This window comes from Sitophilus oryzae, unplaced genomic scaffold, assembly GCF_002938485.1.
Source record: "Sitophilus oryzae breed Bouriz unplaced genomic scaffold, Soryzae_2.0 scaffold_402_pilon_pilon, whole genome shotgun sequence".
In the NCBI taxonomy this organism is placed as follows: Eukaryota; Metazoa; Arthropoda; class Insecta; order Coleoptera; family Curculionidae; genus Sitophilus; species Sitophilus oryzae.
This window is the reverse complement of record NW_022146977.1, coordinates 1,558,881-1,583,710: the sequence shown is the minus strand read 5'-3', so window position 1 is coordinate 1,583,710 and position 24,830 is coordinate 1,558,881. Positions and strand designations below refer to the sequence as shown.

The 24,830-nt window shown below is 30.6% G+C and overlaps 1 protein-coding gene across 6 annotated transcripts in view; it reads left to right on the top strand.

The window, feature by feature from the left end:
• LOC115885587 (leupaxin) overlaps positions 1-17,140 on the top strand; it is a 73,042-nt gene extending 55,902 nt beyond the window's left edge. For 4 of the 6 annotated variants that reach the window (XM_030904543.1, XM_030904541.1, XM_030904542.1 and 1 more), the window contains 4 exons: positions 4,395-4,575; positions 8,456-8,830; positions 8,892-9,122; positions 16,704-17,140. In XM_030904543.1, coding sequence (XP_030760403.1) covers positions 4,395-4,575; positions 8,456-8,830; positions 8,892-9,122; positions 16,704-16,970 — 1,054 coding nt within the window. In that variant the 3' untranslated portion in view covers positions 16,971-17,140. Of the gene's footprint in view, positions 1-4,394; positions 4,576-8,455; positions 8,831-8,891; positions 9,123-9,229; positions 9,464-16,703 lie in introns of those variants that run through there. The other 2 variants (XM_030904545.1, XM_030904546.1) reach the window with 1 other exon arrangement.
• The last annotated feature ends 7,690 nt before the right edge of the window (positions 17,141-24,830 follow it).

Genomic DNA, 24,830 nt, shown 5'->3' with positions numbered 1-24,830 from the left:
AGAAAAAAAAAATTGTAAAATATATCCTAATATTTTGTATTGCCTCCCTTGGATACTATAACTGCCTGTATATGTCCGTTCATACTGTAATTGAGGCTGCATATGTATATGATATTGAGTTATGTTTTCCCATTCTTCTTTAAGGAACAAACGAAGTTTATTTAATGAAGCTGGGGTGCGACTTTGTTCAAGTTAGCAACCGATCGTTTAGAAGCGATGTCGAAACCAGATCGATACTATGTTCATTGCAAAACTAGTGTCGCTCAAATGCTGCGAAATATGGTATCACTATCACACTCTTGCACACGTGTCTAGACTGTCGCCTCGCCACAAAGCGAGAAATCAGAATATCGCTACAAATCGATGTTGCTACTGAACATAGTGCATCAAGCTACAAATTACTTTGCTATCGCTTTGAAACATGAACAAAGTTGCACCCCTGGTACCGCTTCGCGACCTCTAACCCTCCTGCCAAGCATTTCCCAAACGTCGAACATGATGGGCAGTTCATAGTAGTATCACAGATTAGGTATACTATAAGCAGTCCTTCTATTAAAAGATCAGCCTACGGACGAGATTTATGACGTCACGCTAGTTAGATATAACGGATTAATAAATATGTTGTAGAAAACATGGAAAACATAATTATTCCTCAGATTTTTGGTTTGTATTTTAAAAATGATATAGTTTACATGAAATATACATAATATACAGTTAATAACTACAACATATATACCTATTTATAGTAATAAATACTTTGGCAAATAAACTATGAACCATACAAATGCAGCAAATGTTTTACAATGTACAAATAATGTATAGGTACTTAAGATAATGGGTAAAATGTAAATATATTTTAAATTTTGGGGTTTGAAAATCGATCTAATTTAACAAAAAACATTCAATATCTACTAATAGTGATGTATTATTATTTGCATTCACAAAATTTATATGTATATTTTGCAAGTATCAATGTTCGAAAAATCATATTTACAAATAATACAATATTATCTAAAAAAAGGCGTCAGCGATGGCTATGAAATGAAGATCGCTGGCATTTTATATGTAAAATTAATATAAAATTTTTGATTTTCTTGGGATTTTTAGGTTCGGGAACGCTGATTTAAGTTTTCATTTGGGTTTTCAATATTTTTATTTGGTTTAAAAAAACGTTTCGGCTAACTATAGCCTTCATCAGTGTTGTGTAATATGAAAAAAATAGTGTCGAATATAATCCAAAAAATTACATATACAATATAATTCACACCTCATAATATTTACGGCAATTAATAAACTAATATAAACTTATCAAAAGATAACCACATATTTTTTAATATTATTATTCTTAACGCTAAAATTATCTACATTGACTATGGAGTACGCAGTACGCAGTACGCAGTAAACATTATGTGCGCGGTGTAAATATTTTATATGTAATTTTTTGGATTATATTCGACACTATTTTTTTCATATGACACAACACTGATGAAGGCCATAATGTTTTGATGAAGGCCGAAACGTTTTTTTTAAACCAAATAAAAATAATGAAAAACCAAATGAAAACTTAATCAGCGTTTTTCCCGAACCTAAATCCCAAGAAAATCAAAAAATTTAGAATATTTAGAAACAAGGTTCAAGAATATCAAATTTTCCAAGATTGTAAAATTCTAGTTAATTATTTTATGTGTACAGTTATTTAGGGAATGTCATCGATGTTCATTTCCAAGCCAACTAGACGCCGATTTTTTTCGATGATACGGTATAATTCTTACATAAAATGTAAATAACATTCGACCAATTAAAACAAAGAAATATGAATTTCTTAGTATTTTTAGTAACACCTTTATTCTTAAAACTTAATTTTGTATTATGCAAATATACCAATTTTATTGTTATTTTATTCATATTGTATTCAGCCATCACTTAAATATTTGATATTAATTTGGTATTATAAATAATCAACACTATTCATTAAAAATTACTGAACAAAAATATATGTTATGCTTGACAACTTGACATACATTATAGGTATATTATCAAACAAAAACACATTCTTCTTTTAAACTGTATCAGTCTTGTCTTTACAAAAATCTTTTTTAAAATTTGAAATCAAAATAATAATCTTTTTCATGATCTTTAATACACATATTCTTTATTTTTCCCTAGATCATAATACCAACTTACGTGTTTGAATCTATCGAAGCTGAACCAACAACACTTGGAGTGGATATTCCACAATATGAATAAAATAAACATAATTGTCCAGTTTTCATTAATACCATCATGGGAGAATATTATTTTTAAATTTATTAAAGATATTTTCAATAGAATTCTCTTGATTTATAACTCGTACCCACTTTTCTTGCTCTTCCGGACACTTTAGGCTGCCTAGTATAACTACCCTTTCCACCAGGAACACAACAAAGATGAGGCATAGCATCAAAAACACACTCCACTTAAGCTTTATTGATGAATTGTTAGTCTTAAAAAACACACACAAAAATCACAATAAGTAAAAAATGTATGGGCACATTTAGGTTAAATCACTTACACAACGTGTAATTTTTCTATTTTTTTATGCGAAACCGAGAGTGACCCTATATCTAATAGTAGTTTATGTCACTTAAACACCAAAATAATTAGTTTTTTGCACTACAATAATAAATAATACCAAAAATCAAAGAGTTAAAACCAAAAATCAACCGACAAAATATGAAACGGAATCTAACCCAATATCTAAGTATGTACAGCTGATGAAGTAAACAAAAGTCCGCCCCCAGGCTGATCTTTTAAAGAATGGCAGTGCTATAAGTATATAGATAAAAATCTTGTCCCTAATTCGTGGTACGAAAATTGTTTTTTATGGCGATGTGCAAACGAGTAAAATTTCTTGTGCGCAAAAATAAACTCGCGCAAAATAACAATAAACAGCGTAATAGAGAGATATCGCTAAACCAAATAGCGTGCATGGACGTTAATAAGGCCAGGTGTTATTTCCTTTACGTGAGGTGGTATTAACTCTCTTCATTTATAGTTATCGGATCGGAAAGAATTCTGTTCGCGTCGCGTCCGCTATTTAAACTTAACCTAACTTTGAATTTAAAACTTTGAAATTGTTTTGTTTACTAGGTATTTTAAAACTAAAGGGCTAAAGTGCTTATTTCCAGTGCTTTATTGTTCAACGTCTGCCAGTCGGTTTAGGGCAACAAGCAACAAATTCTCTTTGAAGGGCTAAGTCGTCATCTGCTGTAAACCTAAGACTCTTTATAGGTTCTTTAGTATTGGAAGAGGTGGAATCCATATTTTGGGCCATATTTATTTAATCAAAACTAATCCCAGCTACCTAAATATCAAATTACCTAATAAAACTAAAGTAATAATTCAAACATAACCTAAAATAAAAGATCTCGCCGGCCGGTCCCGGTTGTCTAATACCCACACATGTCCATTTAAGCAATTTTTAAACGTTATTTAGAAATAGCGCTTGGTGTAATTGATCCGCAAATTACGTCAGGCGGTAACGTTATTAGCGGGTGTTGCGTTAAAAATTGACTCGCGCATATCGTAACCATGATAAGGTACGCATAAATACTGCATGACGCTATTGGGTTTTGCGATATCTCTCTAATAACTGTGCCGGTCAGGCGCTGTTCACAATATTAGAGGCCATAAGTGGGCGTGTTATGTGCGTAAACTAGTAACCTAACTAGTGCCCGATTCCGAAAATTGGAACCACGAAAAACAATAAAGAAAAAACAACGTTTTTAATCTGTATAATCTGTGGTAGTATATAGTTCACAATAATCACCAAAGCCGCCTTGTCATATTGAAAAATAACTTCAAAAAGAAATGATAATTGAAAAAATTGCAAATTGTTGTTGGCAAGTTCATTTCGCTCTCTTAAAAAATAACCAAGGCATGTATTGACATGTTCCAATAAACACAATGCTCAGGAGACATGATCCTGACCGCAAAAATATATTTTAGGAAAATTAACCCACGAAATTATTGCACAGGGTGTTTTAAAGTTAAGTTTACAAAAAACTGAGTTTAGTAATGAAAGTTGATGTAATTACATACAGCTTGGTAAAGAAATCATGAAAATAGGGCTAAAAATAACAAAAATATAACACTTTAAAGTTTGAGCAAAATTTTCTCTGGTTCGTTTTTTTTGCATCTCAGTGTAAAACATTCGTAACACTTTTGACTGTTTTCTTTTTCGAGAAATCCCCAAATACACCAAAATACGACACGATCTAGGTCTCCATTATTATTTTAACACAGATGTCAACCAAACGATTTTATCTTCCAATAAAATAACAAGAATATCTCTGCGATATCGGTGTCACGGGCAGTGGTAACCTGCCAACGTTTTTTTTCTTTTCGATTTTTAGAGATGTGATTTACACCGGCCCTAAAAAAGTGGTGATAACGGTGAAGGAGACCAAAACCGAAACGGGTTTCCCTGGTGAAACCGAACTGATATCGTCGCACGTCACTGCTACACACGCACCAGCGGCGTCCTCAGCTACCAGGGAGTTGGACGACTTGATGGCCGATTTATCCAACATAAAGGTACTGTCTGTTGTTTGCGTACCATAATTAGCATAAGTTTCTCATTTTCTGACGTCCTATACAGGGCGAGTCTTAAATAAGTGCAAATATTTTCAGGGCTTGTAGATCTCGATAAAATATGTTTCTTATATTTTGTCTTTACCGTTTTTCAGATAAGTCCAAAAAAACCGAGGTATTTTACTTTGAAAATGTCAAAAAATTGTTTTTTGCTTAAATTTTGAGAACCACCGGATCTTTTCTGGATTTTCTTTCTTGTAAATTTAATCTACTATCTTTGTAACGCTGGACATTATTTTCAATTTCGAACTTGAATGTCCGCTAAGGTTAATGAGAAAATCATCATATCTCATAAAATACAGTGGTGGGGCACTATTTTCAAAGAAAATTTACTACGGATGAAAAAAAATATAGTTTATCTCATGTAACATTTTTTTAAGCATTTTAAAATGTGAGTTAATTTTACATTTGATAGAACTTCTTTAAAACAAAATTAAAGACATCAAAACATACTTCTCTAAAGGACAAATTGATGTTTATGTATAGAGCTACCGAGAAAATTGTTTCTGTGGATTTTTAATCCAGTGGCTGGTTTTCATTTTTTATATAGAAACAGATTTTGATTTGATTTTTAAATCCTAATTTTGTGGAATCGCATATAATTAAGAAATTTGACCACACCACTAATATCTATAGTTCAAGGAATAGTTAAAAATATAGCTGTATTTTTATCAGTTTTACTTAAATATGTAGTAAACATTTTCGTTTGAATAAATTATGAAGTGACTCTGTGATTTTATTTAATTTTTCTTTTTTTGGCAACACATTCATATGTGTATTATAAAGATACATAATCATAACACATTTATCATGAAAATGTGATATTTTCACAACTAAAATAATAGATTATTTTTGACTTGACGATTTAATAAAGTTTAGTCTATGCTATTAATATTCCCTTTCAAATATCTCTCCAATTTGTTAGAGGTTCGTAAAAGTTAACATTTTTCTGTTGTCGTAAGAGTTTACTCAAAACTTTTTTTCCCATAATTTTCTGATAGCGTTATAAAGAGAAAATTTAGTCCAAACATAACGAATATTCTTTGATGTTTGACCATCAAAATCTTAAAAATAAAGAAATGGGCTCTTTCACTATATTTTGGAATTAGCATAATTGAATAAAGCAGTTAATTCTAGAATTTTCTGCTATCTCACTTTCGAAAAATTTGAAGTCGTTCTTAAGAAAATAAATAAAAACAAAAAAGCCCAGAATAAAAATCCGCACTTTATTTTTAATACGTCACACCTGGCATGTTGAAAAGCGGCAACACGGCCGCGGCTGGCCACCATACTGACCCACCACCACCTCCACACAAAGCCATTCAACCTTTTCCAATATGGCGGAGATAGAAGTGCCCTTGATTTGGCGCGTATTTTAAAACCTAAAAAACCTAATATAATTATTACCTAAAATAAAGGTAATTAAATTAAAAAAAATAAAATTTAATTAAAAATTACCTAAAATAAAGGTAAATTTGATTAAGGTTTATTATACTTAAACCTTACCGTTTTTGAAATATTTTCAATTTTGTGAAATTGCAGTAAAAATTTTAAAGCTTCATTTCTCCAAGGGTATCAATGTTTTTAATACTAAATATTTAATGAAGTTTATTTATTGATCAGTTATTGTGTTGCAATAATAAAAATAATACTACCTTATACAGAGTGTTTAAAATTTTATTTTAAATAATTATTAGCTTCAAACGGCAATAACTTCTTTAATTTAAATGGAATGCCCTGTATATTTTAGGAGAATCAGATGCACAATTAAATTGTCTATCAAATTGTATTATACCATTTTTTACCTATCCCTTCAAGTTTTCGTAGAAAATGCATTTTCTTATAATTTAGACCTCGTTTATCAATATATCCATGGAATATTGACATTTTAGATTGTTTTTAAAGCAACAAATGTACAAAATGTACAGACTAGTAATATTATCGTTTTTAGCAAAACGATAATATTACTAGCCCATTTGTATGCAAAAAGAAAACTATTTAAATCTTTATAAAAGAGTATACCATTAATTAAATATAACACCATTACTTCCGCCCATATACTAATTAATTACATACTTAATTGTGTTCGTTAATAAATTATTATAAATTGAGTCAGAAATCAATATAATAATAAGTTATCAAATTAAAGTCTCTGTTGTTATAAATAAGCATTTATTAAAAAATGAAATATCATTTTTAAGGTGTTACTTTTTATCACACTGTCTAATGCCCATACAAAATTCAGTTTTTTAGTATTTGGAGCAATTATTATTAATCAACGCAAACAGTCAGTTAATGTAGTTTGAATACTGGAATCATATTAATTGGTCCTCTTTAACAAATATTGAAACAGTTTTTTTTTTTTTAATGAAATAAACGAATTATATCGACAATATTAGTATCTGTACTCTTTAAAAATTTGGTACATCTTTAAAAATAATCTAAAATGTCAATAGTCCATGGGTATATTGATAAATAAGTTCTAAATTACAAGAAAATGCATTTTCTACGGAAACTTAAAGAGATAGGTAAAAATGGTATAATATAATTTGATAGACAATTAAATTGTGCATCTGATTCTCGTAAAATATACAGGGTGTTCCATTTAAATTAAACAAGTTATTGCCGTTTGAAGCTAATAATTATTTAAAATAAATTTTTACACTCTGTATAAGGTAGTATTATTTTTTATTATTGCAACACAATAACTGATCAGTAAATAAACTACAGTAAATATTTAGTATTAAAAACTTTTATACCCTTGGAGAAATGAAGCCTTAAAATTTTTACTGCAATTTCACAAAATTGAAAATATTTCAAAAACGGTAAGGTTTAAGTATAATAAACCTTAATCAAATTTACCTTTATTTTAATCGTAGAAACTAAAAATGCAATAATATACAGGGTGTTCCATTTAAAAAAATACAACTTTTGATATTTTTTACTTATTTGGGACACTCTGTATCTTGTAAAATTATTTTTAAATTGTACCTCTAATAGTCCGTCATCGAACCCAAAACTTACAATTTGTAAAAATCTCATAGTTTAGCTACAATACTCCGTGTCGTATGTGGTGAACAACCCTGTATACTAAACATGTATCATCGGCATATCGAGTAATCAAATGGACACTTACCTTAACTTCCTTCTTCAGTTTTGGGGAAAATACCAAGCCATTTTAACATAAAACGTTAAAGAAATGCCTAGCTGTTTCCAGTAAAATATTTTTTTTAACTTATAATTTTCTCGTTTTTAATTTATTAAAAGATAATTGAAAAAATTAACTGTAAAAATACTGAGAAATAGAAAATAATAAAATGAAAAACTCAGAATTCTCGTCGCTAATAAGACGAGATCAATAGTTTTCTATTTCTTCCAAGCGAATTATCATTGAAAAAGCGCGAAAAATCCTCGACGTTTGACCCATTTGAAACGGTTTCAAACCTCGCCGAGCGTAATGTTTGTAAATTACAACGGCCAAAAACCAAAACAAGCCAGTCCTGTGACATAATGGTCTTAAAAATCGCTCCACAAATAACTTACGTATTTTCGGAAACGGCCACGCGTTCATTCTCCATCCCACCGTCTCGTTTTCACACTTCACACTCAATAGTCTGGATTTTTAAACGTATGTCTTGTTAGACTTCGGATCTTTAAGTGGGAAGGGTGGGGAGCGCGTAGGAATTGGTCTTTACCTCCTCGGAAATCGCCCCGATTGAAATTTAGTTTCAGCATCGGCTTCTTCTGGGTCAGTTTTCCGATATATTCCAACATTTTTTTTTATCGTATAATTCGTTTTTTAATAGAGGCTTTTTTTATTCAGGTCAACCAAGCGCCCCAACAACACTCGGTGAACGAACAATACGCCCGACCGTCGAAAGCCAGTCAGACGCAGGGATCCTTGCCACCACCCAAGAACTTGGATTCTATGCTAGATAATCTTCACGCAGATATGAGTCGTCAAGGGGTAAACACCAGCCAGAAGGGATGTTGCAGCGCCTGCGAAAAACCCATCGTGGGTCAAGTGATCACTGCTTTGGGCAAAACATGGCACCCGGAACACTTTACCTGTGCCCACTGCACCCAAGAATTGGGCACGAGGAACTTTTTTGAACGCGACGGAAAACCCTACTGCGAACCAGACTACCACAATCTCTTCAGCCCCAGATGCGCGTACTGTAACGGACCTATCTTAGATGTACGTTTGAATACTCTGCGTTTGTTTTTATTTAAGTTTGTATTTCATTAATTCTTTCCAGAAATGTGTAACGGCGTTGGAGAAGACCTGGCACATGGATCACTTCTTCTGCGCTCAATGCGGGAAGCAGTTTGGGGAAGACGGTTTCCACGAAAGGGAGGGAAAACCTTACTGTCGCGACGATTACTTTGACATGTTCGCTCCAAAATGCGGCGCTTGCAACCGTGCCATCATGGAAAACTACATCTCGGCCTTGAACAGCCAGTGGCATCCGGATTGTTTTGTTTGCAGGGTGAGTATCGTGGTGGTGGGTACTTCTGAAACCTATTTATCACCACGAAAATCCATTAATGTTATTGGGTCACCTCCCTAAAATATTTTGCCTTCTTAACTTCCTAGGATTGTAAACTACCCGTTCAAGGAAAATCTTTCTACGCAGTAGAGGGAAAGCCCGTTTGTCCAAAGTGTATTGGAGCAGACGAAGAAGAAGATGAATGAACGTCCCAAAAATCTATATTAACCTTTCCCTGACGCTCCACGAGTTTTGTACTTATTCTAAGTCATTTTTAGTCGTAAGAGTTTTGTTTATATATTTGTAATATGTTACTATGTAATAAAGAGGAAATAATAAACCGTCTATGAATCAGTGAAACGAAAAACAAGGAGAAAAAACAAGCGCGATGGCGAGTTAAAAATAGTCAAACACCTGTCGCTAGTTGCCTAGCTTTCGAAGTCGATTTATTATTAGAGATCGTGTCAGATGTGATGTGGTTTATTTTTGGAGGATTTGGCACAGTTTTTATGTTTTGGAGGGTATTTTATAACCGCTTGTTGTTTCTCTACAATACGTTAAAAATTTTCGCAATTGGATTAAATTTATAGTCGTAATTTTTTGCATATTTTCAACTCAGGTAAATTACCTTGACATTGGCTTCATGTTTTAAAAATATCTTAAAATAAATATGGATCAAATTTAAGTTGATTTCCAACCGTCGATATATTTTTTTTAAAACCGTTTAGACATTTTTGGATGATGAATGTTATCTTGGTTAAACGTAACAGTCAAAATTCTAAATTATATTTTTTACAATTTTTGGACACTTTGTAGTTTTTATAACAAAAAATGATGGAAATTTTTTTTATATAATTTATTTTGTTGCTAAATACACTCAGCGACACGAAAAACAAGCACCTTCAAATTTTGATGTATTTTAAAGTTTAATAAATTTTGTTATAATGGGGCGATTTTGATGATTTTTTACTATCATTTGACTTTTTAGTATCTCTTTCTAAATTAAACATAAAAGTTTACATATTTCAATAATTATACGAGGGAAAACAAAATGTTGATATTTTGATGAAAGTTTGTAACACCCTGTGGAATATGTTAACAAAGCAAGGATTTTAAAAATCATTTTATCATCTAGGTACGTCTTTTCTCGAGAGTTTGGTTTTTGATTCATCGCAATAGCTCTAATTTTATGGGAGATATTCGTTTTTGAATAAGAGAGTAACGATTTACAGCAATTTTAGTATTGGTTTTGGATCCTCATCACTAGCGATGGGAACTATCGAATGAATTAGACTATCGAATGGTTAATGAATGAATGATTTCAACTATCGAATGGTTTTATTCGAATAAAATCATTCATTCATTTGTACTAAAGCATATGTGACAACCTCGCCGTGCGACTAAATGGTTATCGTTGAGCCACGACTATCGAATGCTTTTGATAAATGAAATTTAGTATTCGTTTGATTTTTGTATGCGTCAGTGCATTATTAGTTCTTCCAAATTTTTATAACTTCGCCGTATAAATACTGTGCTATTTTTGCGTTTATTAAAATAGTTAAAATACTAAAATAGTAGTTATTTTTTAATTTTATTTATTGACGATTGTGTGCATGTGCAGGTGGTCAAAATTTTTCCAAAAATTTGTGTGGTTTTCCGTAGTCCGATCTTTCAATTATTTAATTTTATATGGTATATGGTCTATTTTTTAATTTTGAGAAGTAGCAATTTTTAAGAGAGATGAGATGAACTTACAATTAATTTTAAAAATACATATTTGTATTTTAGATGTTTTAATAATATGAATTAGTTGAACTTAATAATCATATTTAAGTAATGTGGTTGTATAATCATATTTAAGTAAATGGTTATCGAACTCAAACTATGGGGTGAGAAAATTAAAATGAAAGTTTTACACGTGCCAATTTAAAAAAAAAAAAGTTAACGATGTTTGTATTTTGTTTATGCTAATTCTCTTACATGTAGTTTTTTGCGAAGAAATATTTCATTTATTTTTTAAAGTAAATGCCAGTAAAAGTAAATATAATTTTTAAATAGTAATATAAAGCACCTAATATAAATAATTTTGATTTCTAATTTTTTATTTATATTTTCCTTCCATTACACTGCATGCTTAGAAAATTAATAAATGTTTATATTTCATGATTTTAAAATTTGTTGTTAATATAACAAATTAGTTCTGTAATTATTATTAATTAATAAACCAACGTTGCCAAAAAATTTAGAGACTATATTATTTTTAAATAGGATCTAATATAAATAATTTTGACATCTAATTTGTTGTTTATATTTTGCTACTACTTAAAAGAAAATATTTATATTAAATGATTTAAAATTTTGTTGTTAATAGGTATAACAAATTATTACTGTTATTATTATTTATTAAACCAGTCTTTGCTAAAAAACATTAAAAATAATTTTCCTACATCCAAAATAACAAGTATTATTGCAGTGTAACAACAGAATATTAATAAAAAAAATGCAGAATATATAGACATATTATCCCTAATTAACTAAAGCCAAACAATAATATTCTTTGCTAATATCAACTAATACCAAAATATGGCAACAACGCCTTTCATAATGTATTTTCTGTGTAAATACTAGCACCTCAATAAAAAAAATAATGTGTCCTTATCTATATCTGACTCCGCAAAAAATCAAAGATGCCGGCTTCTTTCATAGCATTGCCACCGACCGCTGTCGGGTTTCTCGGAAAGAAACCTACGTCGCCGGGCGACAACTAAAATTCAGTTAATATTTTATTATAATCGATCCTGACGAATGAATGAATTTCATAAATGAATGAATTTTATAAATGAATGGTTTTTGCTGCCGAATTACTAGAATACAATATTTCAAGGCAGATGACGGATCTATTCGATAATTTTTACTCGAATAGTTTTCAACGAATGTTTTCATACTAACTATCGAATTATTCGAATGAATTGCAACTATCGAATGTTTCGATAGTATTCATTCGATAGTTCCCACTACTACTCATCACCACACTTAAAATAGTGTTTATTGTTTTTGTAACGTCACTGTCATTGAAAAGTCATATTATTATTGTTTATTGGCGTTTACTTTAGTAGAGATGGTTCTAAATTCTGAAGTATCGGCTATTGCTGCTTTAGATCATGGCAGAGATCAACTTTTGGACTTAAAACCATATCTACTCTAGTAACTGCCTAACAGACAATAATATAATATGATTTTTTTAAACACAGTAACATTACATAAATCATAAACATTATTTTATAGGTTTGTTGACTAGAACCAAAAGGGCAAGGACATTGTTTTAATGTAAAAAATACGAAAAAATATTAGTTCTTCAAAAGCGAATACCTCCAAAAAGAATAAAGCTATTTTGTGACGAATCAAAAAACAAGCTATTGAGCAAAGATACACCTAGATGATAAAGTTATTTTTCAATTCCTTGCTTTGTTAACGTACTCCGCAGGGTGTTTCAAACTTTTACCAAAATATCAACATTTTGTTTCCCCTCGCATAATTGACAGATATGGCAACTTTCATTTTTAATTTAGAAAGAGACACTAAAACGTCAAATAATTCAGCTACAAATTGATTCAAAAATCATTAAAATCGGCCCACTAGAACAAAATATATTGAACTTTAAAATACATCAAAATTTTAAGGCAGCCCGTTTTTTTGTGCCGGTCAGTGTATAATGTGGGTATATTTAAAAAGAAGTCAATGACCAGTTATTAAGTAACAGTTATAATATTTGACTCATAAAATATGTCAAATTTTGTAGGATGAGATTTATTATTAAACGTATCGTTCATTCGTCAAAATTGTCGTTCTTCATTTTTACATTGTTTTTTTATTTAAGTGTTGCTAGCAGGGTTCGGAAGTAGTTAATTAAGACGTAATTTACCTGCTTAACTACGTGTAGTTTTTCTTCAAAAATTACGTCTTTTCCCGTTCATTAACTACATGAAAACTACGTTAATCAACTATGTATTGATATTATGAATAATTTTCATTTGTATGAGGTGTAATAGAGATAATATGATGTAAATATTATATTTAAAGCCATATTTCTTCTGTTTTCTTAAATACATTATGTGGTTTTAAAGCTTCAACTTATTATAACCTCACCTCAAACCTTTGATATTTGAAAGTTATATACATAGGTTACATAAACTACACCCTCTACATAAACTACATTAACTACATGTAATGTAGTTTATGTAGTTTTTAAAAGTAACATGTAGTTTTCCGAACCCTGGTGGCTAGTTATATTATGCTGGTTACATTAAATTCTCTAAACCAACTTGCGAACGACAAGGCATCATACCATCGAAAAAAAAAAACCGGCGTCAGAGATGGATTGGAAATGAAGATATCTGTCATTTTGTATGTAAAATTATTAGTCTAAGAGCTAGCAACGTTTTCGAGGAAGTATTTTAAAAAATCTGGCTCTTTAATATATCTATTACTATGCTTTCATCATTACTATGCTCTCGAACAGCATCTTTACTACTGCGCAGCCTTTACTACTGCGCATCGGAAGAAGATCCTATATTTTTTTTTATTTAGTCCGTTAAATTCTAGAATTGAATATAAATCGAACAAGTTTCCATAGCGCAGCGCGCAGAGGTTCAGCCTATGACGAATATTAATTTAAAAAACAAGTCACTTTGAATTCCCTGACTTACGATTTTAAATAGTATGGACACTGTGAAGGGAAATTCAGTACAATAAACCTATGCGCTGACCTGTAATTTTTAGTTGGCCGACTATTTTTTAGTTGCGAAAGTGAAAACAATACATACTTATGAAGTCGATCGACCGACTGTTTAATTGCATGTGAGCGCGGCTCAATAAGGATATATCCGTTACAAATATGCATCTAAATAGTCGGCCGATTAAAAATTGCCTGTCAGCGCATAGCCTAAGGCAACGTAATCAAATATTGGGCCGTTCGGCTCCATAAGAATGTATTGTTTTCACTTTTGCAACTAAATAGTCGGCCGTTTATACAGGGTGTCCCAGAAATAAGTGCAAATAGTTTAAGGGGTGGTAGATCTGGCCAAAATAAACATTTTTTCTCTTTACCGTCTTTCAAATAAATCCAAAATAACTGAGTTATTTTACTTTGAAAATTTCCAAAAAAAAATAATTTTTTGCTAAAATTTTGAGAACCACTGGATCTTTTCCGGATTTTCTTTCATGTAGATTTAAGCTACTACCTATGTGGCCATATTATCAAGAAATTATGTTTTTTAACTTAAAATTTAAAAAAAATCAAATTTTTTTTCGAAAAAATCCAAATTTTAAAATTTTTTTTACAAAAAATACCTCATGGGCGTGTTTCTGAGGCCGAAATATACTACCAGTTAAAATATTTGCACTTATTTTTGAGACACCCTGTATAGTAGGCCGTACCATAATTATCCTAAAAATACTCACAAGAGAAAGGCAGAAAAATGCATGCTTCATTTATAAATAAATATTATTTTTATTCAAATATGCGATAATTGTTTTGAGTAGTGTATTTGTTTTTTTGAATCACCAGAATATAAACGAAAATAATAATATTTTTATAATTTTTATTGTTGTCGATCCAATAATATATAATGTGTTCTTTTTTTATAAATTGGATTAGGATCGAAAGAAATCAACAGAAGTCCTTTGTTTTAAATTTGTCGACGTTTCGCAAAATTTATTTGCATCTTCAGGACACTACAAAGTTAAGAGAGCAAAAATACAATCAAATAAAAGTTTTTTCAAAAATTTAACAAACAACCTAAAATACATATCAGTGGAATTCCACACATATACAATTGGTAAAACTACCCTAATGTTAACAATTAAATAAAATATATGTATATGTTACTCACATTTAAATCTGGACTTTCTTAGTCATATCCATTAATACACGGATGGTATAGAGGGGAGTGGTATATATCCCTTTTTTCCTTTTAAAACACATAACACACTTACATAAAAAAAAACATATAACACAATTATGTATAGAGAAATATCACGAAAATCTTTTCCTTTCACAGACAAGCAGTGCAGATGTACCTACGTTGACCGTATACAGAGAGCAACTAATTCTAGTTGATAAAATACTAATATAATTTTTACCTGGAGATAAAGAACAGTTGAAAAAAGAAACATATAAAAATATTATTTGGATTTAAACCATTATTTTGAAGTTATATTATTTAATTTTTGAAAGAATATTAAAATATGCTGTACTCAGGTTTTCTACGTCTGTTCTTTTATTAACGCAATTTTTGTTTTTTTGGATTTCTATCATCTCTGCAAATAATCTTTTCTTATAATTAGATTGTGTTTGTAAAATAGTGGTATTGTCAAAATCGAAGTTATGGCCTGTCTCTATTTTGTGTTCTACTAATGCGGTAGGATTAGATTTCAAAAGAAAGTTCCTTTGATCATTTTTATGTTCATTCAATCTTTGTTTTAAATATCTACCGGTCTGCCCAACATAGCTTTTAGGACATTGAGTACAAGGAATGTTATATATTATGCCGGATTTCAGTTCTTTTTATTCTTTGATTTTGTTTTTGAAAAGAACCGTCTCTTTATGGTGTTGTGACTCCTTGTTGTAATTTTTATTTTTTCCTGTTTTTTGTAGTATGACCCTTAAATGTGTTTTTAATTTGTTCTGACAGACAGTCGATATAAGGTATTTTACAATAAACTTCTCTCATTTTGGTTAGTAGATTTTACAACGGTTTTCTTGTTAAGAATTTTTTTTAATCATAGATATTGGATAATTATTTTTAATCAACATGCTTTCGATATATTTTAAATTTTTATTATGAAAATTAATTGATGATAGTGATGTAGCTCTGATTTTCAGGTTATTAATAACATTAATTTTTTGTTTCAAAGAATGTTCGGAGGAATAATTGAGAAATCTCTCAGAGAATGTCGGCTTGTGATACCAATCTGTCTCTATTAATTGATTGTATCTAATTAGTCTCACGTCAAGGAATGCTATGCTGTTGTTTATTTCTTTCTCCAATGTAAATTGTAGTTTAGGGTGATAACAATTAAATATGTCTAATATACTTTGTTCTTGATTAATAGGAATTGAAGTTATAATATCATCAACATAACGTTTAAAAAACGGCAATTGAAAAGGAAGTTTTTTAATACATTGATCCTGTAAATCCTGCATAACTAAATCAGAACAAATCGGTGATAAACAATTACCCATTCCCAGTTGATTTCTTTCGATCCTAATCCAATTTATAAAAAAAGAACACATTAAATAATATTTTTGACGATTTTTTACGAAAGATAGCGATTGTTGTAAATAGGTTTTGTGCTTCTGCTAAAAATAAGAAGGTTTATTCATTATCTCTTACTTCATTACAGCTTATCTGGCCATCACATAGACAATGAAATCTTTCAATCCATCGGTATATTTTTTTAATTTTTATTTATTTCAGCATTGTTCATCTAGGAGCTTCAAAGCCTGTTTCTGTACCTTCTGTTACTTGGTACCTTAAAGTATATATTATTTAAATAACATTTTCTATTTTTCTGTTACAGGATTGCCGTCAACCTTTCGTAGGAGGTTCGTTCTTCGACCACGAGGGCCAGCCGTACTGCGAGACGCACTATCACTTAAAGCGGGGTTCGTTGTGCGCAGGATGCCACAAGCCCATTTCCGGTCGCTGCGTCACGGCCATGTTCCGGAAGTTCCACCCGGAACATTTCGTTTGCGCCTTCTGTCTGAAGCAACTCAACAAAGGCACGTTCAAGGAACAGAACGACAAACCTTACTGTCATATGTGTTTCGAAAAACTATTCGGATAAAGAGAAATCGTTCGAATATTGGCGCTAAAAAGGTTAAATTATATAAAAAAATTCAAAAAGTCCGTATATAGTAAGAAGAAAATAGATATACATACATAGTTTATTGAAATTTATATACTTAAAGAATTTATTATTCGTCTGAATTTGTGAAGAAGAGAACAGAATACCTTGAGATATGCTAAAGCTAAAGGGCTCAATAATTCAGATAAGTTATATTACTACTCTCTGATTCTTAAAGATTATATACTATGTCTAGAAATGAATTTTTAAAATACAAAAGGTAGTGTAAAATGTAAAAAATAATTAAAACAGAGTTAATCTTCTAATTAATATTGAAATGAAAAAAAAATCTGTCACATCTACACCCATCATAGAACGGCGCAGTATATGTAGAAATAACATGCTAGTTCAGTGTGCAGAAATATAAGTTTGCAGCTCTGTAAAGTTACCTCAATACTAATAAAATAATAAGGAAAACATTAATGTATTTCTGAATGTAACAAAAAATTCTATGTATTTTTTTCTTGACTTACTTTTTTATGACCATAAAACAGCCTGTACTGCGAGTCCCCGAAATGTTTTACGAAATAATAGGAATGGATTGTTAACCCAGATTAACAATAAAAAACAAACAACCAATCACGGTGCGTCTCAATCTATTTCGGGAAACGTGAGAACTAAAAGTATCTTTGATTGACATCGGGTCAATCGAAAATTTTCTCAATCAGCTCTATATATTGATGATGTTGCCAGTATTACTCATCAAGCAATACTACTGTTATTATTAAATTAATTAAGACAGGCGTAAACAAACATAACATACAATTTTATATACTAACTAGCGTATACCAGCGACTTCGTTCGCGTCGAATTAATCATTTGTAATGGTGATGATAAAGCAGAGCAAGAATTTTCATTAACATACAAACTGGATAAAATTTTCTCACATTTATGTCAGCATGAGAAAAAACAATATGGCGATATTATTATATAACTTGGTAATATTTGAGGGGTAGTTTCATCTCGTAGGAATTTGACTTTCGAAAAATCCGTTTGCCAAAAATAAGCTTTTTACGTCAAGCAGATTAAGCAGAATCATGGTTAAGAAATTATGTAACTTTTTGGAACACCCTGTATGATTTTTTAAAAAAATTCAAAATATTTAAAAAAAATAAATAAATTATGCTTGTCCAAGCGTTTTCCCGAAAGACTAACCGTTTTTTAAATAACAAATGTTGTAATATTTGAGGGGCGTTTTCACCCTCTTGGAATTTGAGATTCGAGAAACCCCTCCTTATCGAACCTCTACACCCCACAGTCAATCCGTTTGCCAAAAATCAGCTTTAAACGTCAAGCAGTTTAAGGAAAATCGTGATTACTCAAAGGTCATATTTTATGAAATACCTACCCTGTATAAATTTATAAAAAATCTTAAAATATGTAAAACAACAAAATAAAAAATACGTGTTTAAGAGTTTTTCCGAAAAACTCACCGGTTTTTAAATATTTGAGGGATAGTTTCACCCCCTTAGAATTCGAGTTTCAAAAAATCTCTTCTTATCGAACCTCTACACCCTAAAGTCAATCTGTTTTCCAAAAATCAGTTTTTTACGTCAAGCGCTTTAAGCAGGATCGTGATTAATCAATGACCAGATTTTTCGAAACACCCAGTATACGTTTTTAAAAAATCTTAAAATATGTAAAAAAACAAAATAAAATATACGTGTTTAAGCGTTTTTCGGAAACTTGACCTTTTTTTAAATAAAAAAATATTGTAATATTTGAGGGGTGGTTTCACCCTTGTTTCACCCTCTTGGAACTGGAATTTCGAAAAATCCCTTCTTATCGAACCTCTACACCCTAGAATCAACGTGTACGCCAAAATTGAGCTTCTTCCGTTGAGTGGTTTGAGCAGGATTGTGATTAATCAGTACAGTACATCTGCTGGATCTGTGTCTATGAAAGGAATGCGGACAAAAAACATTTAAATAAACAACAATATATTTTATACGTCGACTTAACGAGTACGTCACCGCTAATCGCTCCGCCCACTCATTTTATTGGCTACTTGCAAATTTGTCGAATTTTTATTGATGGGACGCGTCGTCTAATTTTTTACGAAAAACATCGAGAGAATATCGTTTCCCCTATCACGGATACCCCGTAGCTACAGAACGGACAGACGTACTGTATGTTAGTCACTTATGGATTTTATATATTAGTATAGATTCCATTATAATAAAATTAAAAAATAAACATATTGTAATTATATTCCTGCAGATTGAGTGAAAAATTTTGTTCTTAAATATCTACTCTACATATTATTAAACCCGTGTTCAAATATTAATCTTGTGGAATATATATCAACATAAAATGAGATGTAATTAACGAAATACCATCGTAACAACAGCTATTTTCGAAACGTCTAGGTTTACTTATTTCACTGAAATTATGAAAAAAAAATCCTTTGCCTCGGGTACAGATACCGCCACGTTTTGGAAATAGCTCAAAACTAAACAAAATTGAACGAGGCAACAGGAAACGCCAAAAAAAATCCCCTACACCCTCCTCGCGAGTATTTTTCTGGCGCTTTTAATAATCGAAAGTAGGTCGAGGCAAACCGAAGTGGGTCAAGATAACTGGGAATAAATTGAAATGCGACAAAGTTGGACGACGAAATGCGACCTTGACCTGCTTCGAAGAGTTCTCCGCATAGTGTAGAGGCTGTATAAGGATCAGAGAGTTATTAAGAGCAGATTTAATACAAACAATAGGTCCAGTTTAAGTACTTAAATTAGTCGTTATATAATAGATGTAAAATTCTGACTTAATTATTACAGCTTTGTAAAAGTAATATTACTGAGCCCTTTAAACTGTATTTAACTTAAAATTCCGTGTCAATTTGTAAAAATGTGCTCTAAAATGTGATAGATCAGCCATATTGTATGATAGTACTAGTCAAACTGTCATCTTTTGTCGATTGGTATTGTACTGCGTAATATTCGTTGTTTATTGAGTGGTGTTTATAATTAACTAACCGATATTGCACATAAAAAGTTTAGAAGAAAAGTAGTCTATCTCACATATTTTGATGTAAATTATTGTCATTTATCAATTTAAATGCCAACTGGAAATTGCGATACACTAATAAGTAAAAATAAAAATGGAGGTTTTGAACGTTTTTAGCTAAACATTTTGTTTGAGATACCAACTAATGCAATTTAAATTATAAATTATACCGTATGATCAAGTAATGGCGGATGACAATGATAGAAAAAAAATGGCGTCGAGTTGCCTTTGAAACGACGATCTTGCGTTTCTAAGCCATCTCTGACGCCGTTTTTTTTTGCTCGTACGGTATTTTGTAGCTGTATTTTTAAAATTATTGGCAAAGAAATTGTGATTTTCTATTGTGTCATTACAATTTTTGGTCTTCGCGAAATTCGAATTTTATGAAGTACTTCAATAATTATTTTTTAACGAAATAAACACATATTTACAGGATAGAATAGATTTCACATTTTATACATTTTTTCCTTTAGTTTTAAAACATGCATTGACAGATTGATTTTTTTTTAATTTTTTTTTGGATTTCATGATATATTATGTAAATATTTTACAATATGAAAATAATTTTCTATAAATATTTGTTCACATTGAATCTGTCATCGCATACCTACACTGTATAGTACTGTATGATTGAAAAAAAACGGCGTCCAGTTGGTATATAATTTTACAGATGAAATGATAGCGATCTTCATTTCATGGCCATCGTTGACGCCGTTTTTTTCGATCATACGGTATATACCTGATTAAGTTGGTTTTAGATGAGGGCAGTTTAATACATTTTAAACAAGAAATGTTTGTTTATTGTCATCATCTAAAATCTCTTACTTTATTAAACTTTTTTTCAAAGCTTCACTTGTTATTTATGCATTTTTAATTAGACTAGTTTGGCAAATTTATTTTTTATAACAAAATGTTATTTGTTATTTTATATTTACTAATTTTAACAAAGTTATTTTGTGTACTAAAGTGTGAAATAAAGTTGAATGAATTTTTTATGGTTTAATTATTTCCCATTTCAACTATCCATCCAGAACAACTCTAAGAGCTTAAAAAGACGACCAGGGTTACAGGTTACAGAGACAATGTGATATTTTAGAAAAAAATTACTTATATTTGCATTCATGACAATAAAAACAGATTTTTATACTTGAACACAATAATTTATATATTTATTTATTTCCGTTTGCAAAATTAATTTTTCTAAACGACCATTTGATAATTATTAACTTCAAATCTCAATTGTCCATGTTAATGAATTTTTTATCAAGTTCACTTATATATAAAATAAATATGAATAAAGTATGTATTTGAATATGCTTTTCACAAATTAAAGTTTTTCTACACATTAAGCTTGATTTTCATGCATCCGTTGTCCGACGATACGATGATACGATATTAATTTTATTGGTTGAATTGAAAGGCTTCGATTGGTTAACCATTTCTAACGAATCGAAGACTTTAAATTCAACCAATAAAATTAATATCGTATCATCGTATCGTCGGACAACGGATGCATGAAAATCAAGCTTTAGGGTGTGGCATAAAATAAACATATACAGGGTGGTCCGAACTGTATTCCGGAAATTTCGGCAGCATATTCTGCAGCTAAAAATAAGTAAAAAAGTTCGTTCGGAGGTACAGGGTGTAGAAGTTTCATTTTTATTTAGATTTTTTCCAAATAATTTATGAAGTAATGTGAATATTTGGATGAAATGGTGTCTAGTGGTTTTTTGACATGAAAAATTTGATTTTGATTTCAATATGACTCCTACTTACAGAGGGCGCCACCTCCATATTTTTTAACTGTTTTGAGGAGTAATAACTTTTCGTCCATACCTGTATAAAACTACTGAGTAAAAATATACATTTACGACAGTTTTTTACGTAAATAAGATCTCTTGGTAAAAATTGCTATAAGTAATGGTTTTCGAGATATTTGGAATCAGTACCTGTCATCATTGACATAAACATGTTGAACAGAAACAAGTTCAAGTTCAACAGAAACTGTTTTATCATTATTTTTTCACAGAAAAATTTATGATTAAAAAAAAGTTCCAAATTTATTATTTCAGTCATATACCTAACTAAATCTACTCAACATGTTTATTTTTTGTAAATAATGACATTTATTGATTCTTTCCATTCTAAATATCTTGAGAACGGTTTTGTTTATAGCGATGATTCACCAAGAGACATTTTTTACGTAAAAAGTCACGGAAATGTATATTTTTTCACTCAGTAAGTTTATACAGGTATGGACGAAAAGTTATTACTCTTCAAAACAGTTAAAACCTTTGAATAAGAAGACTAAGGAAGAAGCATATCAAAAATCTTAGGTACACCGCGATGGGCCTCAAATATGGCCGACTTAAATTCCGGTTTTTCAGTGTCGTTCTAATTTTATTTAAAAAATGTAAAACTATGATGTAGGGTAGACGTGGGGTAGACTCAATAATTTGTTGTTTTATTTTACGTTGTGAATAAATGTTGGTAGTTATTAAAATTGTTATAAAAATATATAATTCTAATAAAAATAGATAAGTGATAATAAGTATTTATTAACACAAACATCCGGTACGCTACTGAAGCAGGTAAGTCAAATTAACGTATCTCAGATCTAAATTCTTTGACATCTAATCTTTGACAAGTAACAAAAAAAGCTAAAATGCAAGAAAAATATATAATTTAGTTAATTTAAGTGAATTTCATAAATGATGGGTTTACTACACGTATGTATATTATATAGTCACTTACTAGCGAAAAGTTGTTCCATTATTTCCTCGATTATTTCACTCAATTTTTGCCGAGATCTACCGCTACACAACCAACTATTTTAGAGTCTTTTTCGATAAATCGCGATAGTGTCACTGTTAATTTAAGTTCTGCCACAATTTCCATCTAGATTTACTACCTTTATACAACTATCAGTAGTAGAATAAATAATAAATAACATAAAATAAGCTCCGTAAAGACTGACAAATCCACAAAATTTCAAATTAAATTCAAATGTGTCAAATGAATCGTCAAACAGAACTGTCAAGGATCCCCACCCTAGAGTGTTTTTTCCGCCCACCATGCATGAATACATGGATAGCATTATGCTCCTTCCTTAGTCTTCTTTATTGGTCTTCTTATTCAAAGGTTAAAACGCACGTAGGCGGCCCCTACAAATAGGAGTAATATTAACATCAAAATCCAAATTTCTCATGTCAAAAAACTCCCAGACACCAATTTTCATCGAAATATTGACGTAACTTTAAAATTATTTGGAAAAAACGAAATAAAAATGAAATTTCTCCACCCTGTATCTCCGAAACTAAGCATTTTAGGGCATACATTCATAGGAACTTTTTTACATATTTTTATCTGCAGAATTATGTTATTTTTTTATATTTATTAACGATACATTAAAAAAGGATCTAAATCGGTGATAGATAAGTTACCTTTGTACCAAATTATTAACGAATCAGAATATTATGTTCCCAAAATTTCAATAAGATATAGAGAACAACGGCACATACTACAAACACGTTAACGTTTACGTACGCATGTGTATTTCTTATATTTTTTATACGCGTAAAAGATTCTTTACGTCTACGTATACGTGCCAGCAGCGGCCGATTCGACCGTAGGCCGTTGTTCTCTATTAGAGACACGTATACGTAGACGTAAAGCATCTTATACATGTTAAAATATAAGAGATGCGCGTGTGTACGTAAACGTTTACGTGTTTGTAGTCTGTGCCGTTGTTCTCTAATAATAATTATTAGAGTATATGCTTCAAAATAGTTGTGGCAGTAAAAAAATAAAAATAACTTTATCCTGAATGTCTCTCACTTTGCGGCAGCACCTCAATGGTACTGCTATCAAAGAATATACCTAGCTAGAAAAAGAATGGACTCTGCCATACTGAAAAATGGTCCTACAGAAGTGGCGCCATCTATTGAGTAGGGTTTGTTTTAAATGGATCGAAGCGCGGGCTTTTTAATTCAGCGTATTTATTGAATTTTACTCTAAAATAATTAAATTTGATTATTAAATCTTATTTTTTACACAAATTCAACAATAACAAGTATCGTTGTGATGTGTAAAAAATAAGATTTAAAAGTATAATTTATACAATTATTAGATAAAATTAAGGCCAAACATGTGAAATATTATTTATTATTTAAAATTTTTATTTATAAGTGAAATATTTAAACATCGTTTATTATAATACTACAAGACCAACGTAATACGCCCAAAGTTTTGTAAATGGTGTAAATATAAATAGGTACTCAAATGATGGCAAAAATAAAAGACTTACATTATACTTTTAGGGCCACAAACAAAAGGAATTGTCTAATTAAAACACATATAACAAATTATAGTTTGAAAAACGTTTTGATAATAATTTATTTGATAATATTATGATTGGCGCTATGACAACGACAATATTTTTTGAGAATTTGACAATAATATGACAATGGCGTTGGAAACTATGGAAACTACAAAAAATTCTGATTTAACGCCATCTGGCAATAACTAGTAGCAACTTCTTAACCTAAAAATTAATTGCACTACCACCTAGTGACTAGGGCTGGAACTATTTTATTTGAGATTTCCGTGGAAACGGTGGAACCGCTTTTGCTATTTTACTTTCCCGCCCCTGACTGCTATGGTACAAAACAGACAGTTTTTCGTTGACGTTTGTCTTCTAGCATGCAGCAAAGCTACAACTGGCTACAAACATGGAGCAATTACACAGAACTTAGGAGAAATATTAATAGAAAAAATAAAGCAAAATATTAT